The sequence below is a fragment of the Falco cherrug genome, chromosome 5 (genome assembly GCF_023634085.1).
Source record: "Falco cherrug isolate bFalChe1 chromosome 5, bFalChe1.pri, whole genome shotgun sequence".
Lineage (NCBI taxonomy): Eukaryota > Metazoa > Chordata > Aves > Falconiformes > Falconidae > Falco > Falco cherrug.
The window spans coordinates 17,972,142-17,991,576 of NC_073701.1; the positions used below are offsets into that span (position 1 = coordinate 17,972,142).

Consider the following 19,435-nt stretch of genomic DNA (forward strand, 5'->3'; position numbering starts at 1 on the left):
CAGGAAGACACAGGTAGGTGCTTGTAACTGTGATACACGACTGTGAGTGAGCAAAATATTTTAGGGTATGCTAGTGCATAGCACCAGCTTACACAGAGATTTTGTAAATAGATAAACAGCTTTCTCTTTCTAAGATCTAGCACTAGGTTTTGTTATGATGAGTTTTAAACTTAGACTCCCATGTCCCTTGACTCCTTCACCACTTTTAATTCCTCTCTATTGTAATCGTCTCTGAAACTTGTGTATGATAGTGGGGTGGGGATCTTTTCTGTTTTCTTCATTAAGATTGTCTTCCTTGCAAATCATGGTTTTAATAAAATAAAAAGAAAGGGAGATGGAAGGGACTTAAAGAGATCATTTAGATCACCCAATGGTACCTACAACAAATCCTAACACTGTGTCAGTGTCAGCTGCCAATGAAGAAGATGTCACTTTCTCCCTAGGCAATGCAGTGGTAATCACCCTTCCAATTTCTAATAGCTGGCCTAAATATCCTGTGATGTAACTCAAACTTGTAACTTTTTGTTCTAAGCACACTGAGATAACATTTTTTTTTCTTTTTTCTTGCAAAAATATTTTACTTGTGTGACCACCACTTTTCATGTCCCCTCTCAGTTTCTCCTTTTGATTAGAGCTCCATTTTCCTCAGTATTTCTTCACAGTTTCAGCCTAAGAAGGAAAGCCAGGCAGGAATTTTGGTCCTTTGCTTTACCAGTTGGCAGCTATCTCATGTTTTTAGGGTTCAGCTAGCCTCCCATAGGCTAGCTGATAGAGGGAAGATGTAAGAACAATTGGCTAGAAAAAATCACCTGGTGTGATAGAGGGTTAGTGAAAAAAAAAATGGCAAAATGCTGAACCAAAAAATTTCCTGACACTGTAACAAGATGTACAAATTGGAATAAAAAAAGAGTGAAAAGCCACCAACTACAGTATGAAAATATCATTCGTGTCCTAAGACCCTTAAGTAGGAGGGAACTTTTAAAGAAGGTTTTAGGGAGGATCACAACTAAATCACACTACAGAAGAAACTTCAAAACAAAAACAATCAAGGTCACAAAGGTCTTTGCAAGTCTGAATTAGGTGAAGGTTTATTTCTGCTTGCACATCTGGCTAAAAGCTTAACCTTGTCTGTGTAATCAGGACACACTAACCTGGCATCTGAAAAAGCTGAGTATCGTGAGATAACTAGCACTGTTAAAATGCGTTTTCCAGCTGGGGAAAGCTGCTGATGTACCCTCTCTGAGGGCAACCCAAAGGTTAGATGCCTTCAGCTGTTCAACTGTTCTCTAAAGGTACGTTCCGAAGGATACTTGAACTAAATACTTTGGCTATACAAAGAACCTGAGGTATTCAGGCTTCCAGTTTATTGCCTCATTTCTATGCTTGGATTTAGGTAGGATGACTCCAAGTCATGGTATCAAAAATGATGTATAAGTGTAAATGTCTGCAATGTTGACTTGATTTACACAGTTGTTTGGATTCTTTTATGATAAAAATTAAATATAAATCAGTATTGTTATTACAAGAATTAATAATTATTTTATAGCCAGACAGGTAATGTCAACACCATTTGTCAAATAATGTAATAGTCTTGGTAATAATAATAAAGACTTCACTTAGCAGTTTGAAATTACTCTTAAATATACATATTTCAGTTCTCTCTGATTTCTTCTGTGTACATGAGATTGCCAAAGGGAACACAATCCATCCAGCAAGCATTGAACTAAACACTGTGCATTTCAATACGCTGCAGCAGTTTGCTCCATTTAATTTCTGCAGAAAGCACAGCAGGTGAATTGTAAGCTCTAAGTAATCATATTCCTTCCTGTCTGCTTTTAAGATATCTCAGACCCTTGAACTCTTCCTTGGCCTTTTTTATAAACATATATTAACCTTTATTCATCTAACTCTCACGTATGGACAGACTATATTAGCCCAAGACTTGCATGAAGCTTCCAATAACAGGAACAAGTAATTTGCTAGACTTTCCCAGGCCTATTCCTTATTTCCTTTACACTGGTTTGACTCCAGCATAACTCCACAGATCTCACTGGAGCTATTATCCATGGTTCACAGCCAGGAAAGGAGATCTGGATCTCTGAACTTTCCTGTTGCTCCAGAATGGCCTAGAAAGAGTAACTCCCAGTTTACCCAGATGTAACACATCCCTGAGGTTTCCACTACATGCTTCCATCGAGTCTTTCTATCTGTTTCTGTAGTAATCATTAGTTAGGTATGTCCTGGAAAAAGACAAGACCCTGCAACTGGATCCACCTGCATCGTTACTAATGGAGCCTTACCAACATAAACCAAATTAGGCTCAATGCATACAAAATTAAATCCTGGTCCCAGTGAAGTCAACAGCAGTTTTACCATTGTTTTGTAAGGCATTTGGCTTTGACCAGCACACCACAAAGGTCTTCTCATGAAGCTTTGGTGAGAGCTTCAGAGAATCACATACCTTTCCTGTCTTAAAGCCTACAAAGAGTGTTGTGACCAGTGTGTGTCAGAAAGGACAGAGCAGATCTCAAGGCTGGCAGTTCAGAGGGTATAAAGCAGACCCCAGCCATCATCACTAGTGAGGTTTCATGTTCAGCCATGCCAGATATTAATAAATTACACACTGCACAACAAAACTTTTTCCTAATTAATAACCTAAATTCCACAATTGCTCCTTGTTAGTAGATTATAACCTTTGAGCAGTGATCACAGTAACACCTCAGCACAGACCTACTGAATGCCTCCAGTGTTGTTCATTTGCTCTTACACACAGACTTGAATGAATGGACTTCTTTCTTGAGAGAAACTGCAGCATGATACTTTATAGCAACTGAATGGTGGCCAGAAAGGAAATTCACAGATTTTATTATCCCCAATGGAATCATATGGTATGGAACATGTCTTTAAAATAGACTTATTCCCACTAATTTTACTAGTATACCAGTATTTCCTTGAAATGAGCCAGTTTGGCCCTACTTGTTCAATGTCAGTCAGGCGTGGTAGGACTAGGGGCAGGCAGGCCTACAGTCACAAGACCTTGACCACATTATGTGATGTGGGAATATGTGCTGCACTAGCTAGCGGTGATGAGAGAGCTGAAACCCTTCCCTCCATGCTGGGAAACCTGTGCCTGCGGGCCACTTCATGATCGCATAGAACAGGGTACATGTTCCAAAGAAGTGGAAAGCATTATATTCTTTGTTTCGTTCTCCACTGCTCTATCATTAGAACAGTAAATGTTCTTATCTCACTCTCGCTGCATGCTGTTACCCACACAGGAGCAAGACGTCAGTACAAATATGGAAGAAACGAGTCAGAATGTATTTAGGTGAGTAATATGTACTCAAACTAGCTCAGAGCCAAGTTTCATCCTTGGATACTGAAGCAGCTGGCTGATGAAATCTCAGAACCAGGTGGAGTTACTGAGACTAGAAAGCATAAAATGCCCCCTGTGGAGGGAAAGGAAGAGCCTGGGAACTATGTGCTACGTCTGCTTTAGCAAGTAGTGGGACACTAACAGTCTGCGCGCTTTGAGACTCAGTTTAGAAGCACACTCTTGATCTGAACTAAAATTTTGATACAGATGTATTTGAACTACTAGTCAAACACTTGATACTGGGAAAAAAATTCTGGAATAAATAATCAACAAGTTTTGGTAAGCACATAACAGAAATCAAAGCAATTAATAGCAGTCAATAATAATATACCTAGAACAAGGCAAATCAGTATAATTTCGATTTAAAAACCACGCCAGTGGATGGAGGAAGAAGGAGTCAATACTGTATATCATAAGCTTAGTAAAACTCTTGAGAAGTTCTCACATAGCATCCACACAGATAAAGTCGAGGAATGTGCTTTACATGAAAATATTTTAAGGTGGGAACAGATCCGGTTGCCACAGGAATACTGCATTTGGGTAGATAGTCTGATGCAATGACAGAGGCTGGAATTACCTGCGTATATACCAGCTCATGCAGAAACAAATCTCATGTCATGTGAACCACTGCCTCAATTATGTCAATATTGTGCAAGAATAGGTAAATTATAGACAGAGGTATAAATGAGAGCATAACCTTCAAGTTATGTGAAGTAGTAATCCCTCTGCTTTGTTCGCTTGCAATATTCTTGTTTAATTTTGAGTACCACATTATATGCAGTCCAGACGAGAATAATGATGATGATTGGAGGTCTGGAAGATTTGAACTAGGAGAAAGACTGAATGAATGGGTATGGTCCTCAAAAGGAAAAGTCTAAGAGTTGAGATGGTGCCTGTTTTCAAATACACATATGCTTGCTGAAGAACAACAGGAAATAACCTATTCTCTAGGTTTGTTTTGGATAATACAGGAATTAATGGACTTATACTACTGAAAAGAAGATTCAGTAAAGATTAGGGGGAGTTTTGCTATCATATGAATCTCTAGATTGCCTGGACAGGTTATGCAGTCAACATTACTGATAGTCTTTAGGACTGGGTTAGAAACATATCTATGAAGAAGAACAAAGATATTTAAGATACTTGCCCCAGGACCATTTCAGCCCTATGAGTGAAAGATTTGCTTTTGATGTGAAGAGGAAAAAAAAAATTAAGCAGGTTTTAATTATGCACAGACTTGTAAAAATATTCTTACTGGATGAACCCCATCTAGATCTATGATGTATGCCAGATCTTCTAATATAATTTCTTTTCTCTGTAAATGAAAGTTGAATCTAAACTCAGCTCCCTGCTTAGGATATTTCTGGACTATGAGAAAATACTGAACTGATTTATATAGCTAAATAATATTATTGATAAATCATCCAATTTTCACAATGTGCTGAATCAAAATACAGATGTTTTTAATCCACTGCTACTTAAAAGGTAGGTATGTTGAATACTTTAACAATTGCCTAAGAAACTCTGAAAATATGATTTCTCATTTTCAGTTGTTAAAGCCTTATATATCTCCTTTGTAATGTAATATGCTATACAGATGCCATCTCTGGTTACTTTAAAGGAATTTCTCAGAGAACTGCAGAAGATCGTGTGATTTAAAGTCAGTCCATAAAACTGACCTCAAAAGGACTTGTAATCTTCTCAACAAAAAGGACCTTTGTTTGCAGCAGAAGTGCACCACGTAGCTGTTGTGCTTTTTCAGAAGTTTGGCAGGCATTTGATATTCCTTTTTGTCATACCTATATCTAAAAGGATTGACAGTTAGGAACTAAGTTGTGCCAGGTTACGAAGTTAGCCCTGGCAACACTTTTCTTTAGACCCTCCTGGAGATTCCTGCCCATACAGCAGAGTTGGCAGCTCTCAGCAAGACCACCAGACTTCACAGTCAGGCACATGTTTTGTTGAACCCAGTGTGCTGTAGGCACAGCAACCTCTGACAGAAGCATAGTGCTAAACAGGTAAGAACTTAGATGGGACAAAGGCTTGAAGCTCTACAGTTAAAAAAATTTCAAATTAAGTGCATGGGAAGTGGCCTACAAGAGATATGGTGCTTAGCAGCTTATGGCTACTGGTTTTAATGTCATCTGAAAAAAAGAGGCCTGAAAAGTGCTGCCTTGATCTGCACAGTAGAAGAGCAAGCTGTCTATCTCTGCTGGGTTTCTTTGAATAGAGGTCCACTTCAAAAACGCAGACACACAGACACAGGCACAGACCCACACCCCTGTGATTATTCCTCTTAAATGCCTGCCTACAGCTGAACATAACTGGGAGCGTTTCCTTTGGCAGTGGTGGATAAGGACCTCTGCTCCCCAACACATCCTAAATAACTTGAGGATGACTCCAGTGAACGGCATGTGATACATTTACATTACGGACTGAAACGCCGAGTCTCCACGGCTGACTGGGATGCCGTTCAGCGGCCTCTACTTTCCATTTCCACATTACATTAAAGCCCAAATTCCGGTGCAGCCTTACACTGCATTACTTTATTTTGTCCATCCGGTTTCTCTAAGTAAATTCCTGTAACTGAACATGAAGTGTTTTTATGCTTTAATACAGTTTACAGGAGGCGGAGAACAGCCGGGAAGCTGAGGGAAGGCTTCCCTCCCCGGCAGAGCTGCTGCGGTGGGGCTGCTCTGCCCTCTGGCGGGATTCCTCAGGCGGGAACGGCGGGAGGCAGGAGACTCCCCTGAAGTTCTGAGGATTTATGCTGGTGGTCGACTAAAAATACTACCTAATGCCGTCGCCTGGCGCTTGTGCAGCTCTCCCGATACAGGCTGCAGTGCCTGCTCAGCGCCTCGTACCAGTGCTGACCAACTTAAAGCCACGCCGTATGTGCCGACAGGAAACGCAGCGGCACCTCTGACGAGCCTATTTTTACGTGCATAAAGTATGAAGGAGATACCCGACCACATTCCCGGCGCAGGGCGTCAGGGACCCTGCACGCCGCCTTGAGAGCGTCACCTCCGAAGACAGGGCGCGCCCGCCCAGGACAGGGCTTAGCTGGTACCCGTGCCAAAAAGGCGCCCGCTCGTCAGAGGCGGGAGGCAGGGCGCCTCACCCCCACCTCCCCAGAACTGAGGTGCCCCCCGGGTGCCAGACCCCTGCCCTCCACCAACGACCTCCACCCGCGACACTCCCGCCCCAGCCCTTCCAGTAGGTAGGAGCGGCAGAGCCGGCGCCCCGCCCGGGGGGAGGAGGGGCAGCAGGGGGAGCAGGAGGACTACGCTTCCCAGCATGCACGTTCGGCGCGGGGGCGGGCGCGCGGCCGGGCGGCGGGGGGGCGGCAGGGGAGCGGCATGGAGGCGGGCGCGGGGGGCTCGCGCGCCCACCTGGCCGCGCTGGTGCTGGCGCGCGGCGGCAGCAAGGGGATCCCGCTGAAGAACATCAAGCTGCTGGCGGGGGTGCCGCTCATCGGCTGGGTGCTGCGCGCCGCCACCGACGCCGGCGTCTTCCACAGGTGCGCATGCGCCGCCTGCCCCCTCTCCCCTCCCGCCCCGGGTGCGGGGGCTGCGCGCCGGGACGGGCAGAGCCGGGGACCCGGTCCCCAGCCGCGGGGCGGGCGTGCCGAGCGGCCGCGGAGCGGGGAGGGCTGTGGGGAGCGGCTCCTGCCCGCTGCAGGCTGCCGGGGCAGCCCGGCCTTCCCAGCTGGCTTCTCCCTAGCAGGCTGCGAGGCTTGGGGCCGGAGCCGCGGCCGAGCTGGGAGCGGCTGGGCCCCCGCAGGGCCGCGTTGGCCTCGCTGGAACGGCCCCGCTGGGTTGCTGGGGGAGGCGGTGTGTGGCGGGAGGCCCTCACCGAAGGCGAGGGGTGCCGGCAGCGCGGCACCAGGCGAAGGGCCCGGCGGGGCTTGCCGAGCAAACCGCACCCTGCCACCAGTCCTGCCGGGCCTTCCTGGTGAGGGAGGGCTGCGAAGGCCTGAAGGAATCAAAGTCTTACAACAGAGTCATTTGACACTAAAGTCGTGCAGATTCGTGGTGCGGAGCCACTAGTTGACAATGTTTGCCAGTAAGCATTGCCATTTTTACTTTATTAAGATAGCTGCGTTAAATGAAAGTGCTGGGCCTGGGAATCACAGAACCACGGGATGACTTGGGTTGGTGGTCATCGGGTCCCAGCCGCTGTGCAAAGCTGGGCTGGCTAGGGTTGCTTGGGACCGCATGCATGAGACCAAGGATGGAGACCCCACGGCCTTTCTGGGCACTTGTTCCAGGGATTGATACCCTTCATGGTTGAAAAATTGGTTTTTATCTAATTGGTACTTCTGTTCTTGCGGCATGTGTCTCTGTCCTGTTACTGGACTCGCCCAGGAAAAGTTTTTTCATCTTTCTACCTGCCCACCAGGTACTTGAAGACAGCAACGAAGTCACTCCATCGCCTTCTCTTCATAAGACTGAATCGAGATGGCTCTTCCAGTGTTTCCTGGCGTGCATGTGCTCCCAGGCCCCAGTCAGCATGCTGGTTCTCTGATGGGCTTTCTCCAGTTTTTCTTTCTTGTATCAGGGAGGCCACAGCTGAACACAGCGTGTCAGAGGCAATCTCACAAATGTTGAACGGAAGGAAATAACTGTGTGCCCATGCAACACAGAACAGAAGCTCAGTTTGTGGGAAAGTGCACAAAGCTTTGGTAGCAATAATTAGAGCTAAATAAAAACAAGTATGTTGTTAGTGTTGAGAATATGTACGTTACAAATTTCTTTTTTCTGCCAGAGCAGAACGGAGAATTTTCTACGTACGTATTGATCAACTTAATTACAACCAGTGTGTGGTTACTGTGCCCTTAATATGTAGCATACTGAGGTGCAGGTTCCCAGTGCTAACCTACTCCATTATGTTCTGAGCAGGGGCTTGATATAGTCAAGTGGAAATGTCGCCTAACTACATTCAGGGCTGGAAGTAAGCGTGAGCCTTCTGTATCTCATAGCTGCTGTACCATTATCTGTCTGGAAAATCTTTTTTACTGTTTCTGAAAAATAGAGGAAGCATTGCTGACTTGGTTTTATTTTTAATAAAGAAGCAGTCAAAACCATTTCTGACCTAGATTACTGATAATTACTTAATGCATGTGAATCCATATTGCTTAATGACCTGTGGTGGATATGGTGGTTTGAGCAACCTCCTCATTTTCTATTTGGCATCTGAATTTACGCAACAGGAAGCCAGTTAGGGTTATGCAGCCTAATTTTGAGGCATAACAGGTGCATTAGATGGAAGTGTGCTAGGTTTTTCTTGTCACCTTTGAAACGGCTGTGCCGACAGGGTTCATGTTACATAAGAAAGCTCTGTTAGTTGAGTGGGGAGTGTACACCTAAGGTAACCAGCCTGAAGCAGTTTATGGAAAATACCTCTTTTGCATTTGTTCACATGGGTGTGACTTGATGTTGCTGTCACTGTCATACATATTTTTATTCTGATGATCCCATGATGTCTTGGGTGAAAAAACTTAACTAAAGCACCATTTGCTATGTGTAGCACACTGAGAATGCCAGCGTGGCTGAGAGAAGGGTTGTTTTTCATAGTTCTTGTTTTTATATCTCATGCTTTTTTGTCACAATGATGTAGGGAGTGGCCTCACAGTGCTCAGCCAGTGTTTATCCTCACATGAGTACTCAGACTCAGCTCTTCCTTTTGTAAATGTTTATTATCCCTGAGCAATCTTGCTTTACCAGTATTGAAGGTTTTTCTGTGCCAAAACATATGTGATTGTAACTCAAACAGCTCTTTGTCTGGAATTGTTTGGAGCCTAATACATTTTAAAACACTTGCAGAATAAGCTAATCTTCTGCGTGGCAGGGCTACCTGTTGTCAGCCTTGTTTCTGAACTCTTAAGTGATGAATGCCTCATTCAACCCATTCATAATTCATTGATCTGTTAGCCCATGCCTAACAAATTGTGGTGTGCTGACACTGGATTTTTCTGGTAACACTTCTGAATTTTATGTTGCTTAAGCTTCCTACATGGAAGGTAGATCAAGCACCCCACAGTATTAAACTGAAATACAACCCAAGCTTGAGATTTTACAGCCTAGCGAATGTGTGTGTTTTATCCCTATTGTTAAAGGCTGCTTGTTGGACTGACAGGGATAGTTTTACTAATGCAAATATAAGAGCTAGTTCCTATCAAGGTGTAGTACCTACATAAGCCATGGTGTTGTTCAGGTTAGGTTACGGCAGGCAAGTCAACAATGCTGGGATTTATTCTTTATATTAATTTTTGTCACTGTCTGCCAACAGTGTATGGGTTTCTACAGATCATGATGAAATTGAGAAGGTTGCAAAGCAGTTTGGTGCTCAAGTTCATCGCAGAAGCCCCGAAGTTTCTCAGGACTCCTCAACTTCTCTAGAAGCTATCACCGAGTTTCTTAGTCATCATCATGGTAAATCAGTAATGAAATATGCTGAGCTTTTATGTTGTAGCCCCAGAGGGATAATGCACATACTATTTAGAAGAATAAGTAAAGCCACTTATTATCTAGAAAAAGAAGCAAAGCCTTTTGTAAATAAAAGCTAGAAAGATCCCGATCCCCCCTCCCTTTTTTTTGTGGCCTGCATTCACACCACACTTTGCAGTTGTGTGTATTAAAAATACTCATTGTTTCATAACTCTTTGTTTTTCTTTAGAGGTTGATATTGTAGGAAATATTCAAGCAACGTCTCCCTGTTTACATCCCAGTGATCTTGTAAAAGTGGCAGAGCTGATCCAGAAGGAGGGGTTTGATTCTGTCTTCTCTGTTGTGAGACGGCATCAATTTAGATGGAGCGAGGTAAAAAAAGGAGGTAATATTTAGCTGTTTCTGGTTACAGTTATACTTAAAAGTTTTTTTCCAGTGATTTATTTTCATACACACGGTAGTTACATTAGGAAGTGATATCAGAGGCAGGGACTGAGTTCTTGGAGGGATCTGAGAAGGCTTAGAAATTCCTTTCAAGTAGTGCTGTTTTGGCATTACTGATCATTTCTCAGTCTTTCTGTAATTGTTTTGTAGAAGTGATAGGGTATTGAAAATTAAAATGTTATTACGTTGTGTAGGCTCCAAATATGACTCCCAAAAATTTACGTGTTAACTTCTGCTTGATGGGTGTTCATGTGTATATACACATGACACTGAGGTCCTGTTTTAACTAGAAAAGTGTTTGTTCTTACTATGCAGTACCTAACGAATGACAAATAGTGTGAGGTAAAGTCTTAATGAAGGTTGGATGGCAACCTGTTAGCCTGGAGACTTAAGGTTTGTTTCAAACCTGCTAATTTGGCTGCTGACTTATGTCAAATTGCAAACTGCCTTTGAGTCATGAGGACTGAACTCATGTTAATTAGCTCATACAGAAGAACATGACTATTTTTTCCTAGAGAAAATATGCCTCTTGGCTACAGTTGCCAAGATGACTGAAGACTGAACTCTACTTACAAATAAAGATTGTACCTTGTTGTAGCTATAGAAGTACCTTTTGCCCTTGTACAAAGAGCTTTTACGCAGTTATCTTTGTTGATATCTTTGTGATAAAAGCAGAAATGTTTGCTGCTTTTTCTAAAAATGGTTAGCTCAGATACTGTCACATTGCTATTTTTATTTTTTAAAAATGTGTGTGCTACTCAGACATTAAAATTATTCTGTTGAGATATGAATTGTTTCTGGTGAAAAATTTTTCAGGAGTTTACAAAGCATCATGCTGTAAAGGAGCATGCAAAATAAATGAAACTTTGTAGATTTTTTAGAGATAAGTTGCAATAAAAGTTTGGCCAGTGTTTAGAATAAGATGCTAACTTCCACGTTCTCATTGCTTCTCATAAGAGGAAAAATAACATGACAGTTTCTTCGTAAAGTAGAAGGGAAGTGTCAAAATCGTGGATGGCAGTTTAGGATTCTGTGGGTTGCGCTTTAGGTAACCAAGTGAAGGTCCACTTTGCATCTTGAGATGCTAGAATGGACATCTGTGAAAAACTAGATCTCATTTTGATGGACCACATGGCTTTCTGAAGTGATTGTGTACCACCTAGTCTCTATAGGGTGATTATTAAAATAAAAAAAGCCTCAAGGCCCACCTAAAAGAGCAGATAATTCTTTAGTATAAAATGACATCTAAAATATTTTAATGTGGAAGAGATAAAGAATCGTTCAATTGCAAGGAGTATATGTGAGAAGAACAAGGATCACATTGTGCAAACGTTAGCAGCTTAAGGGTAAAAGGAAATAAGGAAATGGCCTTTCAGGAGTGCTGTGTTTCAGGTGACAGTGATTTGCAGGAGCATTATACAGTTTAATATTGTACTCCTTTTTCTTTTTCTCCCCTTCCCCCCCCCAGATGGCTTTAAAGTGCTGGCTACATTAAAAGAATTTTGTATCTTTTCATGTATATTTCTGTTTTCCTTCTGTGTTAAGGTTTAATATTGGTGCACTCTGAAAGCGAAAGGTGTCTCTCTGACTGGAAATGTTTACTTCATTGAGCAGAAAGCTCTAGTGTATTTATGAAATACAAGATGTGTGTATATAGTAAAGCATCAGGATGTTTTGGTTGTTTAAGAATGCCCTCTAACTTTTTCATGGTTACTAGATTGTGAGACTTGGTGAATTTTAGCTGCTTTGTGCATGTGAATTTAGGTGGCATAAGGACAGAAGTCTCTGGTCCCTGGATCAGTTTCTGCTGCATTTGCTACTGGCATTGATAGCAATATGGGATCTTCTGGGATCATATTTATTCAAAGACACTTGTTTGTTTATTTGTGAACACTGATTATGTTAACTTTTTGTAAGTAGTTGAATGTGTATCCTTAAATAGGAAGTATTTTGGGAAAGTGCCAAGATGTTTTCACAGGCAAAATTTCCTCTTATATGCTGGTTTTTTTCACCTTCCAGATTTCAGATTGGTCCTCTTAGCTCTCTTGAGTTCATTTGGGGCATTCCTGGTTTTAGACATAGGTAGCTGAATGCAGTTTTTGCGTTCGCCCTCACTGGGAGTTAAACCTCTTCCTATTGTGTACTAGGAGATGGAGTACGGGAAGTGTGTAGTGTTTCTTTTGCATTGGCAAGGACAATTTAGGAGAGTGTCCCCCCTACTCCTTTTAGTAGCCAGTTTTGGAGCAGATGACCTCTGTTTTTTGGGGGGGTTGTGTGTGGTTGTTTTTTTTTTTAAAGTTGGAATAAAAAATTTCCTTTTCCTCTGCTAGAAATGCAGGGCAGTTCTCCAGTTTGTTATCCACAGTTTTAAGAATGAGAAGCAATTCAGTGATTCTTTGTAAAGCTAAGCAATGAGAGACAATAACGAAACAAGTTGACTTGCATTGTGTCTGTAATTTTTCAACAGACAGCTGTTTAAAGAAAGTTAAGTCACTCAAACAGGGATTCTGGAAAACTTATTTTGTAATTTTTCTCTGTTAACAGAAAACAAAATGACAGAGCCTCAAAACCTGAATCCAGCAAAACGGTACCGGAGGCAAGATTGGCCTGGGGAGCTGTATGAAAATGGCTCGTTTTATTTTGCCAAGAGACATTTGATTGAGAAAGGCTACTTGCAGGTTAGTACTTATGTTCTTCATGCTCTTTAGAATAATATGTCTTTTACTTTTGTTATAGAGGGTTCTGAATTCAGTAATATAGTTCTATTTCGGATGTAGTCAGTATGAAGTAACAGCACTTTGACCTCAGGACAGTTTGCTTATTATTTGTAACCTAACAGGGCTAGTTGTAGCTAGGGCAGTTCTGGTAATAGCATCCTCCACAGTGAATTTGCAATTAATTTATGCAAATAATTTTGAGCAATATGTAGGCTTAAGCCTAAAACAATACAATACTGAGTTTCACATCAGTTCAGCAGGATGTAAGTGAATTCATTTTAGTGTTACTAAGGGTGTGAAACTGACCTTCATGCAGTGTCATAGGCTTCTCATATAATGTATAAACTTGTGTTCTTGGCCAATTTAGTCTCATGCCAATTTTTATACTGTAACTTAAACAGTCTTTTTCCCTTCCTGATGTTTATATCCCAATGTAATAATGCAGAACAAATGTATTTACTTGAGCTTTCATTTTGTCTACAAGCATAGTCTCTTAGTTTTCTCATGCAAAACACGTTCTGCATCTTACATATTGTTTCCAGTATTTGTTAGCAGAACTGAAAAAAAGCCCAATGTAGATATTTCCATATTTCTAACAGGAATACCTTACTAGGTACATTAAGAATACCAGGTTCTTTTCTCTTTTCCAAATATCTCACTAATGCTGAGATACTAGTTTTAGGTCTCTGTAGTTTGCACAGACCCATGCAGTGCCAACAGGTTCTGTGTGGACTTGCAAGAATGGATCTGGATAGTACGGTTGTGTGGAATTCTACATTTTATGAAGGTTGGGCTAATAGCTCTCTGAGGATCAGCGCTTTTAATTTTTTTAAAATTACATGGGGTTGTGGTGGATATTTCTCCAATTGCAGTTAAGTCTTTGTGTAGATAGTAAACAAAAAAAATTAATCATACTCAATACTAAGGAAATACTTAAGTAATACTTAAAAGTATTACTATTGAACTGTATTGAGACCTAGTGTAATGTAATGACTATAATGTGTAAAATCTTTCTTGCACACTTGATCTAGTTGTATAATGAAAATACTTATTAACCGCTACTTATAAAAAGTTCCTTTAAATGCTTGGTTCTGTGTCACTGGCAAAGTCATCATTATTGATGGTTCACACTTCTATATAAGCTATTGTGACCACTGTGTAACCAGATACTCAGCTTTCACTACGTGGTCCTAAATTGTACAGTTTTGTATATGTATTAACCCAAGCAGAAAATTTTAATGAGTTCTATTTTACTTAGGGTGGTAAAATGGCCTACTATGAAATGCGTGCGGAGCACAGTGTGGATATTGATATAGACATTGATTGGCCTATCGCAGAGCAGAGAGTATTGAGGTAAAAGCACTTTTCATTATTTTATTTCTTTGGTGTTGCTCATTGTTTCAGAGTGAATGTGAATTCATAATGTATGTCATGTAAGTAATCAAGATAAAAGGTAATTCATTTTTTCCTATCTGAAATCATCTGAATGTGCTATATGGTTTATTTTGGGGGTGTGTATGTAGTGTTTGTTTTTGGTTTTTTTATAGTTCAGCTTGGGGAAAAGTCTATGCCCCACCATACCCTAGCAGTGTGTTAGCATCATCTCTGGCTTTTCCAGCTGACTTGTCCTAAGCTTCCAGGTCTGGACCATATTTACTGATGTACTTCACTAAGAGTGTTCACATAGAAGGCATGAGCTGATTACATCTTGCCAGCTGCCTTTTCTTTGCAGCTACTCTGCCCCTCTCTAAGGAAATAATGGATGGGAATGTAGTATGTTTTCTGTGCCTTTTTTGTCTTTCACTCTGTTTTGGTTTTGCCCTAGGTCAATGCTACAGAGCATAACCTCTTAGGAAGCAAATCTCATCCTAATTTTTAAATGGACAACATAGCTGTCTTTCAGGTTGATCTGGTTTTTTTTTTCTTTGAAGAGGGAGAATATAGTTGGAGGGTGATGATGATGAGAAAAGACATTAGAAAAAATATTTCAAAGCTGATTCTTCTGTCTGAAGATCACAGTTATAGTTAAAATACTTGGTTTTGGAGTGTGTGAAGACTTTGAACCTAAAAAGATAACTTCTTTATCTAGCTTTGGATATTTTGGCAAAGAGCCATTAAAAGAGGTGAAGCTGTTGGTTTGCAGTATCGATGGATGCCTGACAAATGGTCGCATTTATGTGACAGAAGATCGAAAGGAAATGGTCTCCTACGATTATAGAGATATTGTTGGTATTGATCTATTAAAGAAAAGAGGAATCCAGGTAAGTGTTGTTATGAAGTGTGAAGCTTTATGTTTGATGTAGCCTGAACATTCAAAGATTCTAAAACCCTGCAGCATGTAAGTTGAAGTTGCTTAAGAGTACTAATGATCAAGCAGCGTAATACATTGGTTCAGGGTAGGGACAAATGTTGTTCTCTGATCCCTTAGAGGAAAATAAAATTGTTTTGAGTGTTTACAGTAGCTGTGGCATCTTTCTCTTTTTGTCTTGGAAAAATGTGGAAAGAAATTCTGTAGCTCTTTTGCTAGCACCAGTTATATTGTTCTGTGTAGTCTAGACACTCATTAATTAGAAGTCAGCTTTACCAAGCAGGGATATGTTGTTACCTCTTAGCTATAGAAGAGGAAGAAATACCCAGGCAAATTAGTTGGTCCATCCTAGATCACCCATGATTGTTGCAAAGAGGGGAAATCAAATCCCAAACACTTTTGTCTGCATAGTTGTTCTAAGCATAACTTCCATGCTTTGAAGTTGTAAGAATTCAGTGTAAATGAAAAACTGAAACAACACAGATTGTAACATGGCTACTTGCATTATCGTTATTATTATTATTATTGCTATTAAATTCAGGTGATCTGAACCTTTGCTTGCATTTATGTAAAATTAGCCTCCTGGCTATTTTCTGTCTATGCTGCTACCTTTGATATAGCTAGAAGAGTGTTTTGGGGGATAAGTACTAAGTACAGATTTAGGCTACCTTCAACAACCTTAACTCAGTTCTGTTGTTGACAGAGATAGGCGTGGATAAGACAAAGGCAGCTATACCCCAAGTAGACTTCTCCGGATATGTTTTTGGAGTCTCTATTGTAGGATTAATTTTTTCATATATATATATACGTAAAACAGGTTACACAAAACATTCATGACATACTTCAGTGCAGCTGTTGCTGCCTTGGGGCAGCAAGCTTGTAATCATTGTTTTGCTGCCAGTGGGAGCTCATTTTCATACTTGCTGTGACTTAGAATCTTTCATTAAAAATCTCCTGGTCTTTGTGCTGCACTTCATGTATTTCTGCTATATGATGCTGATATACTCTTGCTTTGTGCACCTCCTGTTCTGTACTTAATATTGGTGCCAAGTATTTTTTAGTGTTGAAAAGCAATTAGGGAAGGTAAACTTGTCCGCAGCTTGGACAGAAAATGTGGAGGTGTTGTGTCTGAGATTTTAAAAAATACTGCTGCAGTAATCTGGTGTTAGCTTAGTTGTGCGTTGTTTCTGAATTTTCAAATTCTGAATGAACTTCAGAGATTAACGTGCTGTGCTACTTCGATCTCTAGTGTTCTGTTGATGCTCTGAAATCTACTCTAAATAAAATGATGTTGTTAGGTAGAGTCAAGGAAAATACTTCATAATATCCTACTTCCGCAAATATTACAGAAATCTTCCTTGGGAATTCTCTTATTCCCTACTGTGTCTTAATTAGATTATATTGCACTAGATAGTCAGCATGCAGCTGTACTGTGATGTCCAGTATTTTATTTGGTACATGTTGCATTTAAAAAGACTAATGTAAATTTCTTTTTTTGAACCTCAGGGAAGCCTATGAAATGATGCTTCACTTTCCCAAAGTGAAACTTTGGAAATCAAGACTGTAATGTGGTTTTGGATGCTGAGCACTTCTGCTCTGAGTTTTGATTGAAGAAATCAGTTATTCAATGTTTTTCCAATATCTGAGAGAGCTTCTATGAGCAAAACTTACACTGTTTTGTTAAACAGATTAACTTACAATGAAATAAGACATGCATGTAGGACTTATTCTAACTTTATTTTAATAGGTTCGACTCATCTCTGAAAGAGATTGTTCAAAAACGCTGTCAGCCATGCAGCTGGGATGTATAGCAAAAGTTAGTGCAACAAATAAATTACAGGTCCTGGAGGACTGGCAAAAAGACATGGGTTTGAGCTGGAAAGAAGTTGCTTACTTAGGTAAATTCTTTTTTTTCTTTTTTTTTTTAATAAAATTTCGTATAATGTACACAAATATAAATTTCATAGTGCTACATTTGTTAATACAGTAAATTTAATGGCATTTACATGCAAATCACAGCACAGAATTACCAAAAGCAGGTACGTATTTTAAGGCTTGTTAGGGTACAATCTGAATATTAAAGGCATTGATGAATCAGTGCCTGCTTTGATAAGGGAAGTCTTAGCTGCTTTTATAGTGAGATTTAGGAAAGCTTTTGGTATTACACAAGCATACAGTTACAGCTCACAATTTTGAACTTATTCTAGTTCTTTTCGGATTGAAATTGTATAGATTATATTCTGAAATGGAAACAAGAAATGGATAGAATTAAAACTGAAAGCCCTATGATTCTGTAGAAAACTTTCAGTGACAGATTAAGTGTGTATAGTCCTGCAAATGTTTATTCAGTTGCTCAAATAATGTTACTACTCTTAAAAGAACCATTCTCTTGGCTGAAGATTGTGTGAAGTGTGATCACCATTTACAGGTATCACTAACATTTTCTGAGAACTGACTCACATGTGCAAGGTGCTGTTGAGCTGCTGAGGTGAAAATTATGGCAAGAATACAAATTTTAAAAAGTACATTAATATGTACAAAGGAAAATACTGAGCTTGCTCGCTCTTTCCCCTCTGTGATGTTTTGCCTTGTCTGTCATCTTTCTTGATAGGAAATGAAGACTCTGATGTGGAATGCCTGAAGAAAGCTGGCATGAGTGGTGTGCCTGCTGATGCTTGTGCAATTGCTCAGAAAGCTGCTGGTTATATCTGTAAAAGCAATGGTGGCTGTGGAGCTGTCCGGGAGTTTGCAGAACACATATTCCTGTTGTTAGAAAAAGTGAACTCTGCAAGAAAGCAAATGGAAGAAATGAGTTCAGCAGGAAAGGAAACAGGGGGAAATGAGAACAGCAGGAGAGGAAATAAGGAACTAATGAAAAAAAAGTAGCACAGTTGGTCAGTCCTGCTTTTCTTCCTCCCTTTGTCTCCTCAGTAAGTCTGTACCCCAAAAGATGGCTTATCTTTCAATTTTTACATTGCATTAGAACTAAAAAGATGTTTTGCTCTAATTTAAGGTCCCACTTTGATACTCATGATTGTGTGCTGATAATCACAACCATATTAATGATTATTTAAAAAGCCATTTAAGTGCAATGGAAGGAATGCTGCAAAAGGTGGTGTCCTGTAAATCTACTTCTAATCATTACAGCTGTCTTACAGGAATGGTGTGCCTTTATTTCACAATCTGAATATTTTCAGGGATCAATGATTTTGCATCACATGCAGATTTGTAATTCACATTTAAAAAAAAAATTGTCAGTTTTGCTCGTTTTGTTTACGTTTCCTCTATCGTATGTCAACATGATGATGTAGTTGTGTGCTTGCTTTGTACAGGATTTGTTCCTAGTATAGAAGAGTTTTACATATGCTGGAGAGGTCAGGTGTAAAATAACTATCAAACTTCTTCCTATATTTTAAAAAGATAGGTCAGTTACTGTAAAATCAATTAATACTACTATTAGTTAAGAAAAGCACTTAAGCATGTGTTCGATTTTTAGCTCATAAATAATTAAAAGATAGTTGGAATTGTGCCTCTTTGAATCTGTTTGTATTGGGTTTTATTGAGGTGATTAAATTAACCCAAATGCTTTGCCAAATTTGAAGTTAAATTTTGCATGAACTTTGAGATCTTTCCTTTGCAGAAACTCTGTTTCTTTCTGTGAAGGCTTTATTACAACTGTTAATGAGAGAGAAAAAAAAATCTTTAATGTTTATTGTATGGAAAAGTAACTGCTGTTTAAAAAAACCCAACAACCCAAAGTGTTGATGATTGTGGGTTTATATAAAACAAATGTTCAGGCTATTTGTAGCATGTTAATTTAAAGGTGGTGTATATGTATGTTTGTATTTATGGCAAATACAATTTACCACGTCTTGTTTAAAGAACTTGGTATCTGTAAAAATTTTTAGAACTGAGACTAAAAATATGCCTCAGTTTTCAGTCCCAGTACTTATCAGCAAGTCAAGTTCTGTCTTGGGTTATGGTAAAAAATAAAAAATACCCATGGTACACAGGCAATTACTACTAAGGTGAATAATAATAACTTGTCATTTTATATTGTTTCTCTGCCAAATAGACACTCCCAATATAATATCACCTGATACATTGCCCTGTGATTAACTTTGTGTTTACTTCCTTTTGC

General features: G+C 40.1%; 1 protein-coding gene across 1 annotated transcript; it reads left to right on the forward strand.

The window, feature by feature from the left end:
• The first annotated feature begins 6,699 nt into the window (after positions 1 to 6,699).
• CMAS (cytidine monophosphate N-acetylneuraminic acid synthetase) lies at positions 6,700 to 18,833 on the forward strand. Its single transcript, XM_055712929.1, has 8 exons — positions 6,700 to 6,896; positions 9,668 to 9,810; positions 10,055 to 10,210; positions 12,814 to 12,947; positions 14,245 to 14,339; positions 15,076 to 15,247; positions 17,042 to 17,192; positions 17,906 to 18,833. Exons 1-8 carry the CDS (start codon positions 6,736 to 6,738, stop codon positions 18,178 to 18,180), a joined length of 1,287 nt encoding a protein of 428 aa, XP_055568904.1. The 5' UTR covers positions 6,700 to 6,735; the 3' UTR covers positions 18,181 to 18,833.
• Positions 18,834 to 19,435: the final 602 nt, after the last annotated feature.

Coding starts and splice junctions, on each gene's coding strand:
- CMAS (XM_055712929.1), top strand. CDS start 6,736: ATGGAGGCGGGCGCGGGGGGCTCGCGCGCCCACCTGGCCGCGCTGGTG. Junction 14,340..15,075: donor GCAGAGCAGAGAGTATTGAG/GTAAAAGCACTT, acceptor TTCTTTATCTAG/CTTTGGATATTTTGGCAAAG. Junction 17,193..17,905: donor GAAAGAAGTTGCTTACTTAG/GTAAATTCTTTT, acceptor CTTTCTTGATAG/GAAATGAAGACTCTGATGTG.